At 63.2% G+C, this 20,498-nt stretch overlaps 2 protein-coding genes across 2 annotated transcripts; one reads left to right on the forward strand and one right to left on the reverse strand.

The window, feature by feature from the left end:
* Positions 1-993: 993 nt before the first annotated feature.
* On the reverse strand, positions 994-7,108 carry LOC102965327 (cytochrome c oxidase assembly protein COX19). Its single transcript, XM_042972025.1, has 3 exons — positions 6,923-7,108; positions 6,226-6,337; positions 994-1,598 (listed from the first exon to the last, which is right to left on the reverse strand). The coding sequence occupies exons 1-3, from the start codon at positions 7,002-7,004 to the stop codon at positions 1,514-1,516; spliced, it is 279 nt and encodes a 92-aa protein (XP_042827959.1). The 5' UTR covers positions 7,005-7,108; the 3' UTR covers positions 994-1,513.
* A 7,856-nt stretch (positions 7,109-14,964) lies between these two features.
* On the forward strand, positions 14,965-20,066 carry LOC122234751 (cytochrome P450 2W1). Its single transcript, XM_042972401.1, has 9 exons — positions 14,965-15,138; positions 16,449-16,611; positions 16,910-17,059; positions 17,130-17,287; positions 18,364-18,537; positions 18,874-19,012; positions 19,121-19,305; positions 19,455-19,596; positions 19,846-20,066. Exons 1-9 carry the CDS (start codon positions 14,965-14,967, stop codon positions 20,064-20,066), a joined length of 1,506 nt encoding a protein of 501 aa, XP_042828335.1.
* Positions 20,067-20,498: the final 432 nt, after the last annotated feature.

Raw genomic sequence — 20,498 nt, forward strand, 5'->3', positions numbered from 1 at the left:
GCAGGAGGAGGTCCAGAGTGAGCCCCGAGGACGAGGACTCACACGGGAGGGACCTGCTTCGGGGTCTGAGCAAGAGCACCAGGCCACCGAAGGACGGAAAACAGGGGCCTCGAGGCAGAGGACTGGACGCGAAGACGCCTCTTACCAGCCATGGCCAAGGCGGGGGTGGAGGTGACTTCTGGGAGCCCAGACCCGGGTCACAGCCGGCTGTCCCCACCGGGGTCGCCGTCCACGTGGGGACGTGCCCGGGATCCTCCGACTGCCGTCTTCCGTTAGCCACGTGAGGACAAAATCCAGCTGGCCGGCCGGGAGCCAGGGAAGGCAGTGCTGGGCCCAGACCCCACACACTCGGCACCCGGATCGTGGACCTGAACCCCGGCCACATCAGAACCGGCCCAGGGTCCCAGCTCGGCGTCTGGGTACGCGTGGGGTCGGACCGCGGGCAAACTGGTACCTTCCTGGACGTTGCCGCTGTGGGCCCGGTCGGTGAGAGAGGACACCACAAGACCCTGCCCTGACGTGTGCTCAGAGGCCCTGGAAGCCACTGCCGATGGCGCGTGCACGTGGGTGCTCTCAGAGGACACGTGGAAGACCACGTGTGCAGTCAAACTACAAGAGTCCGGACTTCCAGAGTTACAATACATGAGTTACTGAAATTAAACTGGCTTTATGTACACGCACACAGGTCAGAAAACGAGCCTCTGGTTCAAAGGTACTGGTGATTCGAGGCGCCTGGGGGGCTCAGTCGGTGGGGCGTCCGACTTCGGCTCGGGTCATGATCTCACGGGTTGTGGGTTCGAGCCCCGCGTCGGGCTCTGTGCTGACAGCTCGGAGCCTGGGGCCTGCTTCCGATTCCGTGTCTGCTCCTCCCTCTGCCCCTCCCATGCTCATGCTCTGTCTCTCAATAATAAATAAAACGTTAAAAAAATTTAAAAAAAAAGATATTGGTGTTTCAGGCACTACCAGAAAAAAAACGAGTAAGTCAAATATGTCAAAAGTTAACAATCTCATTTCCAAGTTTATATTGTATATTTTGCTTAAAAAAAAAAAAACACACGGGAAATAAATGGGCACAGAAGGAAACCATTTTGCCAGGAAATGGTTTTCGGACAGCGTCTATGTGATGGGCTGAAACCGCTAGCATTCAGCATGTCAGTACCGAGAGGCTACGGACAGTATCACTGAGGGAGTCACCGCGTCGCGGATGCCCACGTGTCCCCTCGCGCAGCGGGCGTGACTCTGCTCTCCTTCCTCCCACCCGCCACAGGCCTCCCTAGGAACTCTCCCGATGTAAAGATAAAATCTAAGGCTCCTGGGGAAAATGAGACCTAAAGGGGACAATCGCTTCTCAAAATAACCTGGGAGACATCAAGAGGAGAGGTTTCGGCCAAGGAGGGCGTTCCAGAAACTTCTTCTGAAGTCACAGCGCCTAACCATAAACCGTCAGTTGACAAGGTCACCCAACACGCTCCACCCTGGACAAGCCAGCAGCCGGTGGATGGACTTCTTCCCATCAGGAGTTAGTTTCTGCCCCTGGTTTTCCATCCATCAAATCTCCAAATCCCAGTTTTTCCAGGGGCTCCTGTGCCATCAGCTGCCTGCAACAAAAACGAACAGCAATGTCCGTGCGAGGCCTGCGCATTCGCTCCCATCCCAACTGCCTGCGGCCGGTGGCACCGCTGGACCCAGGCCCCCAGGACCCCGAGGGCCTCTCTGCGCCCTCCTTCTCCCAGCTGACACCCGCGCCTCCGGACTCCGGACGGACGGCCGCTGGCGGACAGTGTGCGAAGCCCCTGGGGTGCCGGGTGGGGTGCCGGGTGGAGTCGGGACCCCGAAGGAAGCGGGCAGACCGCCGCGAGCCCCCCGCCGGGTGCCAGTCTGGGGCAGACGCGTGTCCCGTTCGAGGCCTCCAACCTCAACCCGGCCTCCAGGTCGCTGGGAAGATGCACCGGACAGGGCGGGGGGGGGACAGGACAGACTTTACTTGGTAAAGTGACCCCTGAACAAGCCACAGGTTAGGGGCACCATTCACCTGCACAGTCGAAAATCCGTTCCTAACTCCTGACTCCCCAGAACTTAAGGACTACAGCCCCCGCCGACCAGAAGCCTCAGCGACAACGTGCATTTTGCGTGTCGTGTGTCTTCCGGCCGTACTCTTACCAACAGGTCAGCCGGACAAAAAAAGCTCGTTAAGACAATGGTCAGGAAGCAATACGTTTACAACACTGTCCTGCACGTATCAGGAGATCTGGGTGGTAAGTGGGCCTGCCCCGTTCACACCGTGTTGTTCAAGGGTCACTGCACTTGTGAGCTTCACCTGTGACTCAGAAACACTGGGACACGTGGCCCACCAGCTCTGTCTCCTCTCACTGCTGCCCCAGGCCCCGTGCCCCACACGGCCCGAGCCGTGGCCCCACAGCTGGCCGGCGGCCGTGTCCTCTGTGCTCCCGCTCCCTCTGTGCCCAGCCGTGTGCCAGCCCCTCACCGTGTCCGTGTAAGTCAGGACCTCGAAGACCGAGATGTCCCGGAGCACCTGCTGGGCTGGAGCCGCCCCCGTCCAGCCTCTCACTGCCCACACTCCAGGGCGGGAGGGCCTGGCTTTCATTCTGCTTCATTTTTTTGGGGGGGGGGGGGCCAGGGGGCAGGGACAGGTCCAACTCTTGGAGGCCACCTGTCCATCCTGCTTGCTGGTGGGAGCTCAGTGTCCCTGCAGAAACCAACAGGCCCGGCCGGCAAAGGGGACGCCCGCCGCGCCAAGCCACCATCACTTGGCACTGTGATCCCCCCCCCCCCCACACACCGCTGAGCTCACGCACCCCCCGCAAGCCCGGCAGGCCAGCACAGGCAGCCAGGGTTCAGCCAGCACACTGGGAACCGAGGGACACTGTGAGTCACCTGGTCACCGGTCAGACGACCCACTTTGTGTGGGTTCTGTGGGGCTCCAGGCGAGCCGGCTACCCTCCTGCAGAAATACAAAGCCTGGCAGATGACCTCTACCCAAGCTTCACAAGGGCTGTCCAGGCCGTCCCCACTGAGAACGAAACTAAGTGTTTAGGGTACGTGCCCTCGAGGGCTCCAGCCGCGAGGAAGGGGGAGTGGGCAGGTGCCGCGGCGCTGCGTTCCCTCCACTGGTGCGCGCACGGCAATTTCCGTTGCAAAAAGCTGGAATCCGCTGAAAGGTACAAAGTCCACTTGGGGACCAGACTGACTGTGTTATCTGTGTCCTTACGCGGCAAAGGGGGATGAGCTGAGGCGGAACACAGGAGCCGACCAGGTGCTGCTGAGGGGAGACCGCCTCGGACTCCTCAGGCGGACTCAGCGGCAACGCGGGAACCCTTAAAATCAGAGAGCCTGCGCCGGCTTTGGTCAGAAGGACGGAGGAGGAGGACGGGCCAGAGACACGGCATCGCCGGCTTCCAGGGGGAGCAGGGCCACGAGCCGAGGGGCGTGGGCGCCTCTAGAAGCTGGAAAGGCAGAAGCAGTTCTGCACCGGAGCATCCACGAGGAGCGCGGCCCGCGGGACCTGCGTCAGACATCTCGCTGCAGAACGTGAGTGTGCTGGGGGCACCAGGAGCACGGGGAGCGGCAGTGCTCCTCGAGACACGACAGGAAGGACCTGTGTGTTCAGCAGCAAACAGGGAGCAAGGGGGAAAACACTACAAGCTAAATGAGACGCAGTTCAAGAGGCCCTTTCTACAGACGTGCGAGTCTTCAGAAAATCCAGCTCTGTGGCCAGGACACGACAACAACAAGTCCAACGATTACCGAGTTCTAACGCCCAAAGGATGACGTGGACGCCTCCCCTTCAGCATAAGGGGACAGTGCAGGTTTTTAGGACCCGAGGCTTTCCAAGGAGCGTGCGCCGGGCCTCCTCCAGCCCGGCCAGGAGGCCCGGGTCGCACGCCACAGGATGTGTGGCACAGCCCCCGGATGCCCACCGCACGGGGCAGGAACTCAAAGGCAAAAGATCACAGAGGCTTGAGATCGCAGATCACAGTGTACTTGCTGTTTTCTTGGCCGACAAAGTCATCCCTGATTTAACAGCTCTTCCCACAAGAGTGTGATCCACATCCACGCCGCACAGACACTTCCACGTCGAGCTAAGACGGCCCAAGTCCTCAAGAGGCAACTCTAAAATCTCACCGTGGTCCAGTTTTCTACAGAGATGCATATGGTGGGGGCGCCTGGTGGCTCAGTTGGTTGAGCGGCCGACTGTGGCTCAGGTCACGACCTCACGGTTCAGGAGTTCGAGGTCCGCATTGCGCTCTGAGCACAGTGCCCACTTCGGGTCCTCTGTCCCCTCCCTCTCTGCCTCCCTCCCACTTAAAACTAAACAAACATTAAAAGAAAGATGCCTATGGACGTTCGTAGGGGTAAATAACGTCTGGGATTTCAGCATGAAAGGAATAAAAAGGTTTACAAAAAGCGGGAAGGGAAATAAATGTGCAGTCTCGATACTGAACCTGGATGGTCATGGACTTGGAACTGAAAACCGTCCAAAAGTCTGCAGCCAAAATCACCGACCGAGTCTGAACACACATGTACCCCCTACATTGGCCTTCAAGTCACCGGACCAAGCAGAGAAGCCACTGGAAATAACGGAACCCACGGAGAGGCGCGCTGCACCCCCCTCCCCCGTCCCCCCCGTCCCCACTGACCTCAGCAGGCCTCAGGGCAGGCTGGTCTCCAGAGGCCGTGCTGAGCGAGGCGTGGCCACGTGGACAGCACACAGCCCACTGCCAGGGTCCACATGGGGAGAAAAGGCAGAACCTTCTGCTGTCCTTTGCCAGACGGGCCAGGAGCCTCTCTGGGGACCCAGACGGCCCAACTCTCTGGAGCAGCTCCCAGCAGGAGCGGCTGCCTGCGTGTGCTGGCCACTGTGCTGGCCGGCACGGGGATGGCTCACCTGAGCTTCACGGGAGCAGGTGACCTGCTCACACCCTCACACGCGGTCAGAAACCAACTTCAAACTGTCTCCAGGGAGTGGCAGCACCAAAAAGAAACTCAGTTCATTTCTGAAAGGTGTATCGACTTAGAACACAGTACTTTAGGGGTGCCCCTCCAGTTAAGCATCTGACTTGGGCTCAGGTCACAATTTCGCCATTAGTGAGCTCGAGCCCCGCGTCGGGCTCTGTGCCGACAGCTTGGAGCCTGGAGCTGCTTCAGATTCTGTCTCCCTCTCTGCCCCTCCCCTGCTCGCACTCTGTCTCTCAAAACTGAATGTTCAAGAAACAATTTATATATATATATATATATACACATATATATATGACAGTAATTTAAACACGTGGATTCCAGCAATGGGCTATTTAAAGATGGCGAGAGCTGGACTCGGTGGCCCTGAACGACTCAGAGGACAGAACGAGGGCCTCACATGAGGGCCACGCTCCCAAAGGGCCAACGTCCCACATGTCCACCGACAGCCCTCAACGCACCTGTGGGCCTGAAGGACACAAGCGATTGTGCCCTGGGGGAAATGTCGGACTTTGTTACGGAGAAACGACAAGGGGGCTCTGACTGGATGGGTTTATGCCACCCCATCTTCAGACAAGGCCGTGTGAAGACCGGACCTCTCACCGAGCTGACGAAGGGCTCGAAGGGCAGGAATAAAAGTTCCCACCCCCACCATATAATTATATGCTCTATGCTTTTCCCCGTTAGGAGTAAGAATAGCTCTTCAGTAAAATCTCAACGGATCACAGTCAGAAACACTTGTCTCACTTAAAAGCGAGCGCTGGTAAGTTCTGCTCAGGACAGAACAGACCTCCATGTTTCACCGTTTCTGAATGGCCCATTGTCTCCCCTGTCACATTTCAAGCACTGTTGAGCTACAGGGAACCAAACGGTATTTTTACGGTCTGAGAACGTGAGAGGAAGAAACCCTGTGCCCACGACCTCCTGACTCCGTCAGCATTTTTATGATGTACGATTCTGAAACCTTAATGACAGGTCAGCAGCTCCCAAATGTGCAAACAAAACACTCAGGAACGCAACCCCGTAAGACGCGCTCCCTCTCCGCAGGGTCCCCAAGACTGTGAAACCTTCAGTGCCACTGAATCTGGCAGGCCTCCGTTCCAGGGGCGAGCCACTCTACGTTCTCAAAGACAAAGGCTTGGAACCTGGGGGATGAATGAGGCCCGCTGCAATGACCTCTCGGGGAAAAAAAATGTTTCCATGGGAGTGCGGGGAGGTTCCAGAAGTCATTCATTGCCAGCAGGTACTTGCCTCTCCATTCTGCATTCTAAGTAGTCTTTCGACTCACTTCTGCACAAAGCATTTTCGAATCTATTGTCGCGGAGACACTTCATGAACTTCTCCTTAAAGCTTTTGCATTCGCCTAGAACGAAGAGGAAAAGAGCACCCAGTTTTCAAGTGAAAACACGACGCGGTGGGGCGGCACGCGCACCCGCAGCCGTCCTTCCAGAACGAGTCTCCTTCACACTCACGCTGCAAAAGACGAGCCTACCGCGTGCCCCATGGTGCGGCGACCGCCCCTCCGCTGCGTGTTTGGGACACTGCAGGGGAAGGCGTCGGTTACGAGAAAAATCTGCGGACCCACTTCCGGAGCCTTGGCTCGCACAGAGGCTCACCCCAAACGCGGACTTCCGGCCGCACACGGCGGCGACCAGCGGACTTTCCAGGTCCGCGCGAGGCCCAGGTTAACAGCCTGCGGGCTTTGTGCGAGGCTGGGCGCGGGTCCCCCGGACGCCGGCAACGCTCTCCCTCGGGACGTCCTCCGCAACCTGTCGCCCCTCGTCCCGCAGGCCCGCCTCCGGGGTGGTGGAGTGGGCCGCGGCGGGCCTCAGTTTCCCCACCTGCAACCGCGTGCGGACGCCAGCGCCCACGGGGCCGCACGGCGCTACCGGAGGAGACCCACGACCCGAGACTCGGCGCAGGAGCCCGGCGGTCGCCCGCCGCTCACCGAAGTGATCCAGCGGGAAGCTGCCCTTGTCCGGGGGCCGCGGCTGGAAGCTCTTGGACCCAAAATTCATGGCCGTCGACATGATGGCGGCGCCGGAGCCCCGGAGTAGGACGCGCGCCGTACGCAGGGCGGCGGGTCGAGCGCCGAGCGCGCCCCGCGAGAGCGCCGAGCACGTCGAGCGGCGAACGGCCACGGGCGGCAAGCCCCGCCCCCGCCGCCCAGGCCCCGCCCCCGCGCTGCAGGGCCCGGTCTTCGCCTCGAAGGTGCCACGCCCGTTATTGACCGGGCTCCTCTCCACCGACGGGACCGGTCCCTCTCGCCACGCAGGCCCCGCCCGGGCATGCCCTCCCCCCATCAGGCCCCGCCCCGCACCACAGGCCCCCGCCCCCGCCCCAGGGGGCTCCGAAAGGCCCTGATCCAGGCTGCTCTGCCGGGGTCCTTGCCAGTCTGACCCTCACAGGGACCGAGGGGCAGAGGCCGGCGTCATGTCCTCATGAGGAAACGGAAGTCCAGAGAGGCTGGACTTTACCCAGACACACAGCTTGAGTCGACAAGAAGCCCAAGGGCGAGTGCACTCGGCAGGCTGTGCGGGTGGCTGTGCATCCCCAGGTGTCTGGGGGGGGGGCTCAGCTGGTGACAAGGAAGGAGTGAGGGCCACCACAACAAAGTCCCACACCCTGGGCCGCTTCAGCTACAGAAAGGTGGTCGCTCCCGGTTCTGGAGGCCGGATGTCCCACACGGAGGAGGTGCGGCGGGGCTGGCTCCTCCCGGAGGTTCTGGGAGAGCCGGCTCCAGGCTGCCCTCCCCCGCCCCCCAGCTGCAGGTGGCTGGCAGGCAGTCTTGGGGGCTGCTGGGCCGCTGGGCCTTGTTTCTGCCTTCACCCTCCCATGGCATCCCCCTGTGTGTCTGTGTCCAGAGGTCCTCCTGTGAGGACGCCGGTCAGACTAGGCTAGGGCCCACCCTAATGACTTCAGCATAACTAATTACATCTGCGATGACACTGTTTACCAAAGAGGTCACCTCCTAAGGTACTGGGGGCTAGGACTCCAACATATGAAGTGGTGGGGGAGGGGTGGTGCAGTGCAACCTGTAACAGAATAAAAGTCAGCTCTGGCAACCGCTTATTATTGTCGTTATGGCAACAATAACAACGGTGAAAGGGCTCAGTGGAGACCCCAGCTCTCCCAGGCTGAGCCTCCTCCCAGCGCTGTACCCTGCACAGTCACCCCTCTTCCCCAACTGGGCATCCCGATTTCATCTGAACGGAGGAAGTGGGTCACTGCCCCACCCCCAACCAGCGCCCCTGTGCTCTATGACTCTGTCGTGAGCTCCAAACTTCATCCACGCCCCCCGAGTGCCAACCACATACCAGGCCTTGGAGATAAGCAAATTGGGTCCTCAGACACACAGCTCACCAGCTGCACCCCCCCCCCCCCGCGTCCCCCTCCCCCACCGGTTCCTGACACGATCCTGCACCACGCCTCCTTCTAATGCCAGGAGAAGGAGCCGGTTCCAGCAACTGAGGGGCCTTGCCGAGAAATGCCCGGCCAACAAGCCCTCACAGCCCCCACCTCAGGGCCTGCCCCCTCCTCGAGTCCTGCCCTGAGGCATCCAGCTCCCCACTCGCTCCTGCCTCTCTGCAGGGCACAGCAGTGGATCTCTGTGCCTCACGTGACATTGGGCTGTGTGTCGTGCGGCGCGGGGAGCTGGGCCCTAATGTTTGTAGGGTCCGGTGGGGCCGCAGGGAAAGCTCATTCCGGTTGCTGGGGCCTTAATCAGCCTGGTGTTCTGTACCCACTAAAAACTACAAAAGGAAAATTGCACCTTGATCTTGTCACATAAAAGACCGTTTTACGTGGCTAGCACCAGGGGCCACGCACTGGGTTATTCATTAATATGTTTCCAGGGCCGTGAACAAAAGACGCTTTTATTACCCAGCAAATAGCACTTTTCCACTTGACTAGATCACACTACTTAGCAGGAAAAAGGACAGCCCAGCCCCCCAGTGTTTCCTTGCAGCCTCTCTGTCCGACGGCCCTGAGGGACCAATGAAGCATTGCAGGCCCCGTGACCTAGAGGTGACAGCCAGCTTTTAATTGACATGTCCGTACCTGGCAAATGATTATTGCTCTATATGACACGTTTGGCTGGGAGAGAACGAAGGGATTTTCATCTCTGGTGCACAGATACAAAAAGTGGGGGAGGGCCTTCTGTGCCAGGCTGCTTCACATGGGATTGTCACAACAGCGTCTGGTGCGCAGGGGACGTCCCATTACTAGTCTTTATTTATTTATTTAAAAAAAAATTTTTTTTAACGTTTATTTATTTTTGAGACAGAGAGAGACAGAGCGTGAACAGGGAGGGGCAGAGAGAGAGGGAGACACAGAATCGGAAGCAGGCTCCAGGCTCTGAGCTGTCAGCACAGAGCCCGACGCGGGGCTTGAACTCACGGACCGTGAGATCATGACCTGAGCCAAAGTCGGACGCTTAACCGACTGAGCCACCCAGGCGCCCCCCCATTACTAGTCTTTAAAGGACGAACCCAGCTAGGCAGTATTCTTACCCTCATCTCACACATAGAGACTCCCAGAGACGTTACATTCCTCGTCCAAGGTCACGCAGCCTGCACACGAGCTATCGAGCTCCGTGGAACGAACGGCCCGAACTCAGAGGTGTAAAACAGCAATCTGCTTTGCGCAGGAACTTGGAGTGTGGGCTGGCTTGGTGGAGAAGGCCCACATGGCACTGGCTGGGGTTGCTCAACCTCGGGCTGGGACCCACTTCAAGACGGTGCACTCCTGGGGCTGGGAGCACTGCCTCTATCAGGGCCCAAAGCCCCCAGCCAGATGCCAGGGCCGGGAGCCTGCTCCCGATGGGGAGTAGGGCGGAGTCACATTGTACGAACAGCCCCTGGATGGAACCTTGCCTGAAACGTTCTCTGGTCTTTCCACTTTAATAAATTCTGCTGCCAAAGTATTCTTTTCTAAAGGCTGAGACCGTAGTTCCAGTAGAAACCTAAAGTGCCCATGTGTCCGAGTCTCATTTAATGCACGGGTGCAGGAGCGTGGCCCGACGGCAAAGCTGCTTCCAAGAAGGGCGCCCCAGCCCCGACAGAGCCGCGTGCGGTCAGAGAAAGAAAAAAGACGCCAGAGTCAGATTGCTAAGCTGGACCCAGGACGGGTTAATATCTCACAGGGCAATAAACCCTAACCTTCGGGATGGTCTTTTCTGCCAGACGGGAACGAATGTCTAGCTTGAGGGCACCTGGGCGGGGTCAGTACTAAATGGTGGGTCGCGTGTAGTTGAATGATGCTCGGGCAGACTGGCTAGACGGCGACTGCGGGAACACAGTGAAAGGACCCAGTGTCACCCACCTGCCTGACTCCTGCCTATTGGGAACTGTTCTGAACGTTCCTTACAGGAGTCTCAGGGCCACTGTAACAAAGCACCAAAAACTGGGGGCTTAACCACCAGAAAGTGGTTCTCTCCCACTTCTAGAGGCTGAACTTGAGATGGGGGTTCCCCGTGAGGGCCGGCGGGGGGGGGGGTTCCTCCCGCCTCTTCCAGCTCCCGGTGGCCCTGGTTCCCGGCCTGTGGCCACACCCTCCATGGTGTCCCCAGGGTCACCTGGCCTTCTTCCCTCTGTGTCTGTCTTCTACTTTTCTGTCTGTTATGAGGACACCCCCACCCTAATCCAGGATGACCTCCTCTAAACTTGATCTGCAAAGACCCTATTTATAGATAAGGTCCCATTCTGACATTCGAGGGACACATGAATTCCGGGGGGGCCATTCTGCCCAGGACACTGCTCCAGATAGTTTGCGGTGGTTTTCCCAACTGGCACAGAGTAGTGAGGTCCAGATGCCATGAGACATGGAGGAAGGTCCCCGTAGGCGGTTGGAGGGTCCTTTCTGGAGCCCAGCAGGTGTGGGCAGGGCCCTGAAGCTCAGGAATCTCGAGCTTGAAAGTTGTTCTTTGTGCAGAGGAAATCAGTGTTCCCAAGGTAGGAACAGCCACACCCGCGGGCGCCCCACCTGAGGGCACACTCGTGCGCTAGTCCAGGTCCCTCTGTCACCAGACCTCTGCTTCCTGGTGCTGCTCCCAGGGGCACCTGCCTCCTCCCCACCCCCACTCTGGCTGCCCCCAAACCTGGCTCTCCTGTAGGCACTCATCAAATGCTGCCTCCTCCAAGGAGCCCTCCTGGCCTGACACTCCAGGCCCCCTGCTCCTTGCATGGCCCATCTGCTTCCCCGCGGGGGGGGGGGGGTGTCCTTCTCTCTTCCCCAAGGCAGGGTGGGCACTTGGACCTACCCAGGCTGGGACACGGACCTCCTACCCCACCGGGGGCCTGGAAAACGGGCTCAGCTTCCCCTGAGGTGGGGCTCGGCTGCCCAGGCAGCCGGAGCCCTGACCTACCTCCATCAGCGACCGGTCCTGCTGTGACACGCGCAGCAAGTGCGGGTTTCCGATGAGCGGCAGTGGGCGTGGCCCAGGGGGCCAGCGAGGGGCTGGGGAGGGGGTGCGGGTGTGGGCTCGGAGCAGCCCCCAGAGCCCCAGGAGCAGCAGGGCCATGAGGACGGCGGGCGGCGAGGCCCCAGCTCCCCTTGACAGGAGGCGTGGGCGGGGACGAGAGGGGGCCGCGTGGAACCCAGAAGCCCCCACCCAGCCTGGGCATCGAGTGGGGGCAGTACAAGGGGCAGCCGCGGAGGAGGCAGAGGAGATGGGAACGCAGGCCGGGAGGCGAGGGTCCCTCCCGCCGCCACCCACACGGGTGTGGGTCAGCGGGAGGGACCGTGGGAGCATCTGCCAGAGGGGATTCTGGTTCTAGGAACTGATTTTACAGCACAAAGAAACGCGCACCCAGGATGTTTTTGACCCAGACACAGAGCAACAGAGAGGAGACGAGGCAGCGGTCCCGGAGGAGGAGGCTGCTGTCTGATCCCGCCACGCTGTCACCTTACAAAGAAAGAGCAACTGAACAGAGGAAGGGAGACAGGGCAGCAGGAGACAGGTCGTCCGCCCTCTGGAAGTTGGCCAAGGCCAGGGCTTCCTGTCTGTCTACGGGTCTCAGCTCCGCACAGGAGCCGTTTGCTACGTTAATAAATGAAAGCGTCAACACAACCGAAAAAGGCACACGATGACGGTGCGTGCCGGAGTGTTTCTGGAAGGATGCATGAGAGAGGGGCTCTGTGGGCGCCCCGGCGGGTCCGACTCCCCGGCTGGGGCACGTGCATTGTCTGTTTCAATGGAAAAGTATCCAAAGAAACACCTTAGGAGAAAGCCTTCTGGAGCTGGGGTGCCTTGATGGGGGAGGGAAGGGCCCACGGAAATGCAACCTCTAGTCTCTGCAGGGGCAAGTCTCCAGGTGAGACCACCCTGGGGGGGGGGGGGGCTGGCGACGAGGGACTTCTGGGCCTGCCCGCCACAGCGTGTTTCTGGTGTTTTCAACACCCAGTTTGTGGGTGGCTTTGCGCAGCCCCAGGACTCACATTGGTTCGAGTGTGGGGCCCCTGGGGACCTGAGCAGGACCCTTCCAGTGCTGGGGGGGTAGGGAGTGGGCGGGGGAGCAGCCATGGGGTGGGGGGGCAGCCGCCGTCTAGAAGTTGCAGAGGAAGTGGCGGGGGCGGGGGGTGGCGAGCAGAGATGCAGATATGCTGGGACATTCCACCGGGCACCCCCAGCTTCCTCTTTCCGGGGCCTGGATGTAGGGGAGCCCTCGACACTCACGCTGCCTGGAAAAATTCAAGGCCAAGCACCCAGTTCCACCCTTGTGAACCGGATTTGACTCTGTCGACCAGGAGCTCCAGCCCCGCAGGCCGGGCTCTAAGAAGCTCCGGGTGCCCAACTGGCCTCCCCTGGGCTCACCCCACGCACAGGGGCCTGCCTGCCACATCCCGTGGTCACATGCCCCTGGTTCGGTCCACGCTAAACCCCAGGAAACACCACGCGGTCAGGATGCCCACAGGGCAGGGTCTCATTCCCAAGTCTGAGCCCCTCACCACCACACCCCACCGCCCCCCCCCCCCCCAGCAGCCGGCCAGTCAGAGTGGTGGATACCCCCCCCCCAGCAGCCGGCCAATCAGAGTGGTGGATTCCCAGCTCTGCGGTGGGTGGGTGCTGTGGGGCCCCCCATGACCACCACTGCCAGTACACCCAGAGCTCCAGCCCCTCTTCCTCTTCTGAGAAGCGGGGGTGACTTTCTCGGCGGTCGGGAGGAGCTCAGAGGTCTTGCAGGTAAAACCCCAAAAACCGGGGATGCGTGGGCGGCTCAGTCAGTTGGGCGACAGACTTCGGCTCAGGTCACGATCTCACGGCTGATCAGTTCGAGCCCCGTGTCGGGCTCTGTGCTGACAGCTCGGAGCCTGGAGCCTGCTTCGGATTCTGTGTTTCCCTCTCTCTCTGCCCCTCCCCTGCTCACGCTTTGCGTCTGTCTCAAAAATAAACATTAAAACAAAACAAAACACCTTCCAGAAATGGCCGAGTATAGACGCCCTGTAGACAGTGCACCCAGCCTCCCCTGCAGGGACCCGGATGGTGGCACCCAGGTGGCTCACAGGAGCCCAGGCCTCAGCAACCTGAAAGAGGAGGCCACGGAGGATGGAGCCCCCACCCCAGGGACCCCGAGTTCCCGCCTCCTGTGCTTCCAGCCACGGATCTCCAGCCTCACGCCCCCACCCAGCCCCTTGCTGGCACGGGGCCTCTGGGCTTTGCACACGCTGTTCCCTCTGCTGGAGTGCCCTGCCGCTTGGCGACTCGACTCTGGACCCAATACCCCAGAAGTTTGCAGTGGCACGGCCACTGCCACGTGGGTCTCTTCCACTGGACTTGGGGGCCCTGTTTGGATCCCTGACCACCGATTTCTGCGGCCCCAGCTGCTGGCTGAGCCTATAGCACACACACATACTCCGGAAACGCTTGTGGAATTAATTCAGTGGACTGTCCCAGGCAGAGAGGAGCCCCAGCTGAAGCACCTAGCAGCGGCCTTGGTGCCGGGCACTCAGCCCAGATGACCCAGAGACGCAGCTGCTGGAGAACCATCCTCCCTCACAGAAGCCCCACAGCCGTGCGACAGGGCAGCCCGCCCGAAAGCCAGCGAGCACCCCGTCACGGGACGTGTGCAAATTGAGGCTGGAAGCAGGTTCGGGCCTACGGGCTGCTTCGGCTCCGGGTGTGTGGAGGGGCGTGGACGGTCCGCCGGGAGACAGGCCCCGCAGCGAGGGGCCCGGCGTGGGGCTGGGGTTCCAACTCCTCATGTTGGGGCAGGAGGTGTGGAGCAGGCCCAGCCACTTCTGATGCCAACGGCCCTCCCACCCCTCACGGCTCGTTCCACGGCGGGGCCTCCTTCCCTCCCAGCAGGGGCACCAGGGTTAGGGAGCCCAGAGTTCATGCAGCACAGACACATGGGGGGCTCATAAGCCTGGCCGGCCGTCACCCACTCTGCCCCTGCCCCGTCCTGCATAGACCAGTGCCTCCTGCCCCGGGTGACAGGAGCAGGTTGTCACCCAGGGAAAGCTTGCCATCTGAGACACGGCAGGGGACCCTCTGGCAGCCTCTGAAGGCCCCGGGGTTTGAGGCGTTTGCTGTGCAGACCTTCGAGAGCCATCCGCGGGGTCTCCACAGACCTCCTACCCCATGGGTCCTGTCGAGGGAGGCTCAGAGCTCCCCTCAGAGCTCGGGCCCAGCTCCCAAAGCCCCACAAGCCCCAGTTCTGATGGGGAGACTGAGGCAGGAAGCAGAGGCCGGTGGGAGGGGCACAGTGGCCACCACGGCGTGTTCTCTCCAGCAGGCAAGGGACGGAGACGCCTTAAGCACAAGGTCTAGACGGCGGCCCCCCAGACGGCCCCTGGCGTCCTGGCTCCCTGCCACAGACGCGACCCCACATTCCACGCACGCCTGTCGCTTTAAGCTGCCTGGCTGTCCCCTGTGAACCGCTCGGTCCACATTCTCTGGGTGGAGGGGCGAGGTCCTGGCACGCCCTCCCCCTGCCCGACAGCCTATAAGGCACAAGGTGGGGAGCTGGGGCCTCGCCGCCCGCCGTCCTCATGGCCCTGCTGCTCGTGGGGCTCCTGCTGCTCCTGGGGCTCTGGGGGCTGCTCCGAGCCCACACCCGCACCCCCTCCCCAGCCCCTCGCTGGCCCCCTGGGCCACGCCCACTGCCGTTCATCGGAAACCTGCACTTGCTGCGCGTGTCACAGCAGGACCGGTCACTGATGGAGGTAGGTCAGGGCTCCGGCTGCCTGGGCAGCCGAGCCCCACCTCAGGGGAAGCTGAGCCCGTTTTCCAGGCCCCCGGTGGGGTAGGAGGTCCGTGTCCCAGCCTGGGTAGGCCCAAGTGCCCACCCCGCCTTGGGCAAGAGAGAAGGACACCCCCCCCCCCCCGGCGGGGAAGCAGATGGGCCATGCAAGGAGCAGGGGGCCTGGAGTGTCAGGCCAGGAGGGCTCCTTGGAGGAGGCAGCATTTGATGAGTGCCTACAGGAGAGCCAGGTTTGGGGGCAGCCAGAGTGGGGGTGGGGAGGAGGCAGGTGCCCCTGGGAGCAGCACCAGGAAGCAGAGGTCTGGTGACAGAGGGACCTGGACTAGCGCACGAGTGTGCCCTCAGGTGGGGCGCCCGCGGGTGTGGCTGTTCCCACCCTGGGCTGGAGGCTGGACAGTCCTGGCCCCAGGTCGCCGGCCGGCTGCCCTGCCCTGCAGCCAGGAGACGGATGGCCCGGCGCCCGCCCGACCAGGGCTATCCAGCCACTCCTGGGCCACTTCCGGCTCCCACGACCACCCTCCCCGCTTCCCCAGAAACGCAGCTACTTCCAGAAACCTCCCAGTGGCTGCCTGGCGGCCCCCCAGGTCCTGGATGTGGGAGGAGAAGAGGGGGCTGCGGGCCTGGCCCCTCGGGGCACCTCTCCAGGAAGCACCCTGGGCCCCCGAGTCTCAGGCCGTGCCCAGCGCTGGGCCCGTAGGCCACACTCCGGCATGCGGGGAGCAGAGCGGGTGTGGACAGGAAGGGAGGGCCTCTCTGTCCCTCAGTGTGTGTGACTGGCCGCAACTCACTTGTTGCCTCTGGGCCTCAGTTTCCCCATCTGTAAAGGCACAGAAGGGCAATGGCCCCAGGCGACGGCCTTGGAGGCCAGCCTTAGCCACGTATTGTCATTCTGTGCCCCGGGGGTCAGCGTGGGGGAAACTGAGCGGACGAGGCCACCCGGGCACTGCTCCCATCCATCTGGGTTTCAGTGCTAGGGGTGCCTGAGCAGGGGCGGGGCCTCTGGGGGTCAAGCTCGGGAGGCCGCCCCGCAGACAGCCCCTCCTACCAATGGCAGCCCCCTCCCCTGCCTTCCCAGAATGGATGGGGAGGGGGCACGGGCCAGCACACCTCCTGCTTTTTGGCTTCTGGACCTTTATTCCGCCTGCTCTCCACCGGCCCAGTTCCCACAGACCCCGCCTAGGCCACCCCCGGCTCTGAGTCCCCCTGAACCCGCCCCGCACAGGTGCAGCCTTGGCGGGGGGGCGCTGGCTGATTCCTGCCTGTCCCCACCAGCTTTCGGAACGGTACGGGCCGGTGTTCACTGTGCACTTGGGGCGCCAGAAGACGGTGGTGCTGGCCGGCTACGAGGCTGTGAGGGAGGCCCTGGTGGGCACCGGGTCAAAGCTGGCCGACCGACCCCCCGTCGCCATCTTCCAGCTTATCCAGGGCGGTGGGGGTAGGTGTGCCGTGTGGTGTGCGGAGGGGGCGGAGGCCGGCGGGGCACGGGAGTCCCCGGACCCCGGGGCGGGGGTCTGCGTCTCTGAGGCGCGGGAGACAGTGTGCCCTGCGTGGCTCCCGGGGAGGGACACGGTGTCCACGGGGCAGGAGACCAGCATACACCGAGAGGGGACGAGGCTCGCCAAGGCCGGCTCTTGGCAGAAGGGGCTCAGGCATGGGGGTGAGGCCCCCGACGTCGGGTCTGCCCCATCTGCTCCCTGCCTGCGCCACTCAGCGGCGACTTGCCCGGCCCGCAGGAATCTTCTTCTCATCGGGGGCACGCTGGAGGGCCGCCCGCCAGTTCACTGTGCGCACCCTCCATGACCTGGGCGTGGGGAGGGGGCCCATGGTCGACAAGATCCTGCAGGAGCTGAGGTGCCTCATGGGGCAGCTGGACAGCTACGGAGGTGAGCGGGGGCCGGGCACCCCCTGGTGGGGGTCCCTCACCCCCTGAGTTCCGTGTCCCTCCCACTCCAGGCCGGCCCTTCCCCCTGGCCCTGCTCGGCTGGGCCCCCTCCAACATCACCTTCACACTCCTCTTCGGCCGGCGCTTCGACTACCAGGATCCCGTGTTCGTGTCCCTGCTGAGGCTTATCGATGACGTCATGGTCCTCTTGGGGACCCCCAGCCTGCAGGTGAGAGGCGGCTGCTCCCGGCCTCGGCTGGGGGTCAGGGAGCTGAGCATTTCTTCCCTGGACGTGGGGCTCGATGTCCTCCTGTCTGCCTGTCCCCCAGCCCTTCCGGCCAGGGACGATCCACCCAATATCGGTCCCCCACAGCGCCACAGAAATCACGCGAACTGGCCCTCTGGTTTTCCCGACTCCCAGGGGCGTGGGCATTGCGCTCTTTTCCAAAACGTGAAACGTTCACCGTCGCGGCAATTTCAGCGCTAGGCGCTAAGCGCACGCATCTAGGTGTGGGGCACAGATTTAGAGGGATGCCACAGTGCCGGGTCTCTTCCTCCCAATCTCTCATGGACCCGCGGCCACGGGCGCGAGGCAGGGGCTGAGCACAGTCTCCCGTCCTCCTGCTTCCTTCCTAGGAGCCCCTGCCGTCCGCTGGGCGGGAGGATCTGGCCTCCTCGCGGAAGCCCCAGGAGGACGGAGGCCAGGGGGGCGGGAGTGGAATGTTCCGGGCCTCCCCACCCCGTGTGCCGGCTCCTCACTGGGCAATTCGATCCAGGGATCGCTCACGTCCTGGGGGTGCACAGCGATGCGGGCGCAGCCAGGAGAGCCGTGGACAGCTGCCGAGGCCCCACCTGGTGCGGGACACGCGCTGGCTGGTCAGACACTCCGTGGCCTCCCTCCCACAGCGGCTCAGCTGGAGCTCTGAAGTTTGCAAATTCTCTGTCCCGATGACTGGCAGCACAGGCGACCCTCTCCCCCTTCTCTGTCCTACGGCTTTGGTGGCCGGAGGGCGGGGCGTGATTACAGCCGCCCCCGCGTCGGGGAAGCCACCCGTCAAGGCCCGTCACCTGCCATCCGGTCCCGGGACAGAGGGTTTTGTGGGAGCCCAGGCTGCGGTCCCAGCAGCAGTGCGAGCCGGCGCCCTCTTGTGGCCACGGGCAGTCCCCCACCCCGCAGGTCCGCCTGGAGTCCCGGGGCAGCACCTGGGAACCTGCACAGGTGCACACACCTGCTGGGGGCGGGGGCCCTTGGTGGGGACCGCACCCTGACCCCCCCCCCCCGGCTGTCTCGCTCTCTGCCTTCAGCTGTTCAACATCTACCCCCGGCTCGGGGCTCTCCTCCAGCTGCACCGGCCTGTCCTTCGGAAGATAGAGGAGGTGCGAGCCATCCTGAGGACCCTCCTGGAGACGCGGCGGCCCCCCGCCCCCGGGGCAGGCCCCGTGCAGAGCTACATGGACGCCCTGATCCGGCAGGGCCAGGTGTGGGCGGGAGGCACCCTCCCGCCTGGGAGGCCTACGGGCATTTGGGGGCCCCACCCAGGAGGAGCGGGGCTGGCCCTGCGCCACCTCCCCCTTCTCCTAGCTGGGGGCCCGCTCTCAGCCTCGGTCTCCCCATCCGCGAAACGGGGCATTTGCAGTGCCTGCCTCAGGGGTGGCAGCAAACATGTGGCGAGCCCAGAACGTAGCAGGTGCCCTGCTAACCTGGCTCCTTCCTCCCATCCCTTTCTGGAGCCCGGAGCTGGAGGGGCGGCGGGAGTGGGGGGTGGGTCCGTGGCGCCCAGCCTCCGGCCGAGTCCTCTCCAACCCACCCTGCAGGGGAAAGACCCCCACGGCCTGTTTGCCGAGGCCGACATGGTGGCCTGTGTTCTCGACATGGTCATGGCCGGCACAGAGACCACCTCCGCCACGCTGCAGTGGGCCGCCCTCCTGATGAGCAGGCACCCGAGTGTGCAAGGTGAGCCCCCAGCCTCCCTTTCCAGCACGCGTCGGTGGGCGGGGTCCCCCAGGGCCCGGGGGGGGCCGGGGCTCGCAGGGACGCGGGCACCCACCGTCTCGCCCGCAGGCCGGGTGCAGGAGGAGTTGGACCGGGTGCTGGGGCCCGGGCGCCCCCCCCGGCTGGAGGACCAGCGGTCACTGCCCTACACCAGCGCCGTGCTGCACGAGGTCCAGCGCTCCATTACTCTCCTGCCCCACGTGCCGCGGTGCATGGCGGCTGACACCCAGCTGGGCGGCTACCTGCTCCCCAAGGTGGGCCCCCCTCCTGGCCCCCGACGGGACGGGCAGGGCTCCCCTCCCCCTTTCTGCTCTCGGTCAGGCTGGGCCCAGCTGGGTCTCGCGGGGCACGCCCCCGGGGGGAGGGGGCGCCGGGCCCAGCCCACCTGCCGCCCCACCCACAGGGCACACCCGTGATCCCTCTGCTGAGCTCGGTGCTCCTGGACAAGACGCAGTGGGAGACCCCTCGCCAGTTCAACCCGGGTCACTTCCTGGACGCCGACGGGCGCTTTGTGAAGCGGGCAGCCTTCCTGCCCTTCTCTGCAGGTACCCCCAGCTCGCGGGCAGGGGCGGCACGGGGTCCCTCACCCCCAAGGAGCCTGCTCACCAGGGACCTCGGAAGCTCAGGCCCCCAGGCCTCCCACCGCCCACGGCCTCCAGCACCCCATCCCTTCCCCTCGGAGCTGGCCCGCACCTTGCTCTCGGGTCCCCACCTCTCCAGGGAACCGGCCAGCCCCCCTGGCACAGCCCTGCCAAGGGCAGGCTGGTAGCCCTGTGCCTCGGTTTCCCTCGCAGGCCGCCGCGTCTGCGTGGGGGAGAGCCTGGCCAGGTCGGAGCTGTTTCTGCTGTTCGCCGGCCTCCTCCACAGGTACCGCCTGCTGCCCCCACCGGGCCTCAGCCCTGGCGCCCTGGACACCACGCCCGCCCCGGCCTTCACCATGCGGCCGCCAGCACAGGCCCTCTGCGCGGTGCCCAGACACGGGGGCTCTGCCCAAGCAGACCCGGGGAGGGTCTGAGTCACTCTCCCAGGTCCCAGCTTGGGGTGCGTTGTGGATGATGGAGGCCGGACAAACGGGTGGACAGCCCTCACTGTGCCCCTTGCCGGGCTCTTTGCTGTGGCCCCCGGAACCCCACCTGGGCCCGATCGTGCTCTTTCGGGGGCCCAGCCCCCTGCCAAGCTCCCTTGCCCCGGGACATCTCTACCCCTCCTCCTCCCGTCTCCCCGGGGCAGCCGGGCCCCCTCCCCACCCTCCGCCCCCAGACCCCTTGGGCGGCAGCGCTGTCTCGGTCTGCACTCAGGTCCCCCCCAAACCTCAGGGTGCCTCCCGTTCCCCAGTGGAGAAGTGCCCCCTTCCCGCACCCCACGCCTCCCGGGCTCCCGATGCCTCCTCTCCCCACCCACCTACCCTCCACGCTGCCCCCATCAGGCTCCCCTCGGGGCCACTTGC

Source organism: Panthera tigris, chromosome E3 (genome assembly GCF_018350195.1).
Source record: "Panthera tigris isolate Pti1 chromosome E3, P.tigris_Pti1_mat1.1, whole genome shotgun sequence".
In the NCBI taxonomy this organism is placed as follows: Eukaryota; Metazoa; Chordata; class Mammalia; order Carnivora; family Felidae; genus Panthera; species Panthera tigris.

Bases quoted from the DNA above. Each gene is read 5' to 3' on its own strand.
- LOC102965327 (XM_042972025.1), bottom strand. From the start codon at position 7,004: ATGTCGACGGCCATGAATTTTGGGTCCAAGAGCTTCCAGCCGCGGCCC. The intron at 6,338-6,922 runs GTGAGCGGCGGG...TCTTCGTTCTAG, and splicing joins CTTCCCGCTGGATCACTTCG to GCGAATGCAAAAGCTTTAAG. The intron at 1,599-6,225 runs GCAAGTACCTGC...TTTTTGTTGCAG, and splicing joins TTAGAATGCAGAATGGAGAG to GCAGCTGATGGCACAGGAGC.
- LOC122234751 (XM_042972401.1), top strand. From the start codon at position 14,965: ATGGCCCTGCTGCTCGTGGGGCTCCTGCTGCTCCTGGGGCTCTGGGGG. The intron at 17,060-17,129 runs GTGAGCGGGGGC...CTCCCACTCCAG, and splicing joins GCAGCTGGACAGCTACGGAG to GCCGGCCCTTCCCCCTGGCC. The intron at 18,538-18,873 runs GTGTGGGCGGGA...CCCACCCTGCAG, and splicing joins CCCTGATCCGGCAGGGCCAG to GGGAAAGACCCCCACGGCCT.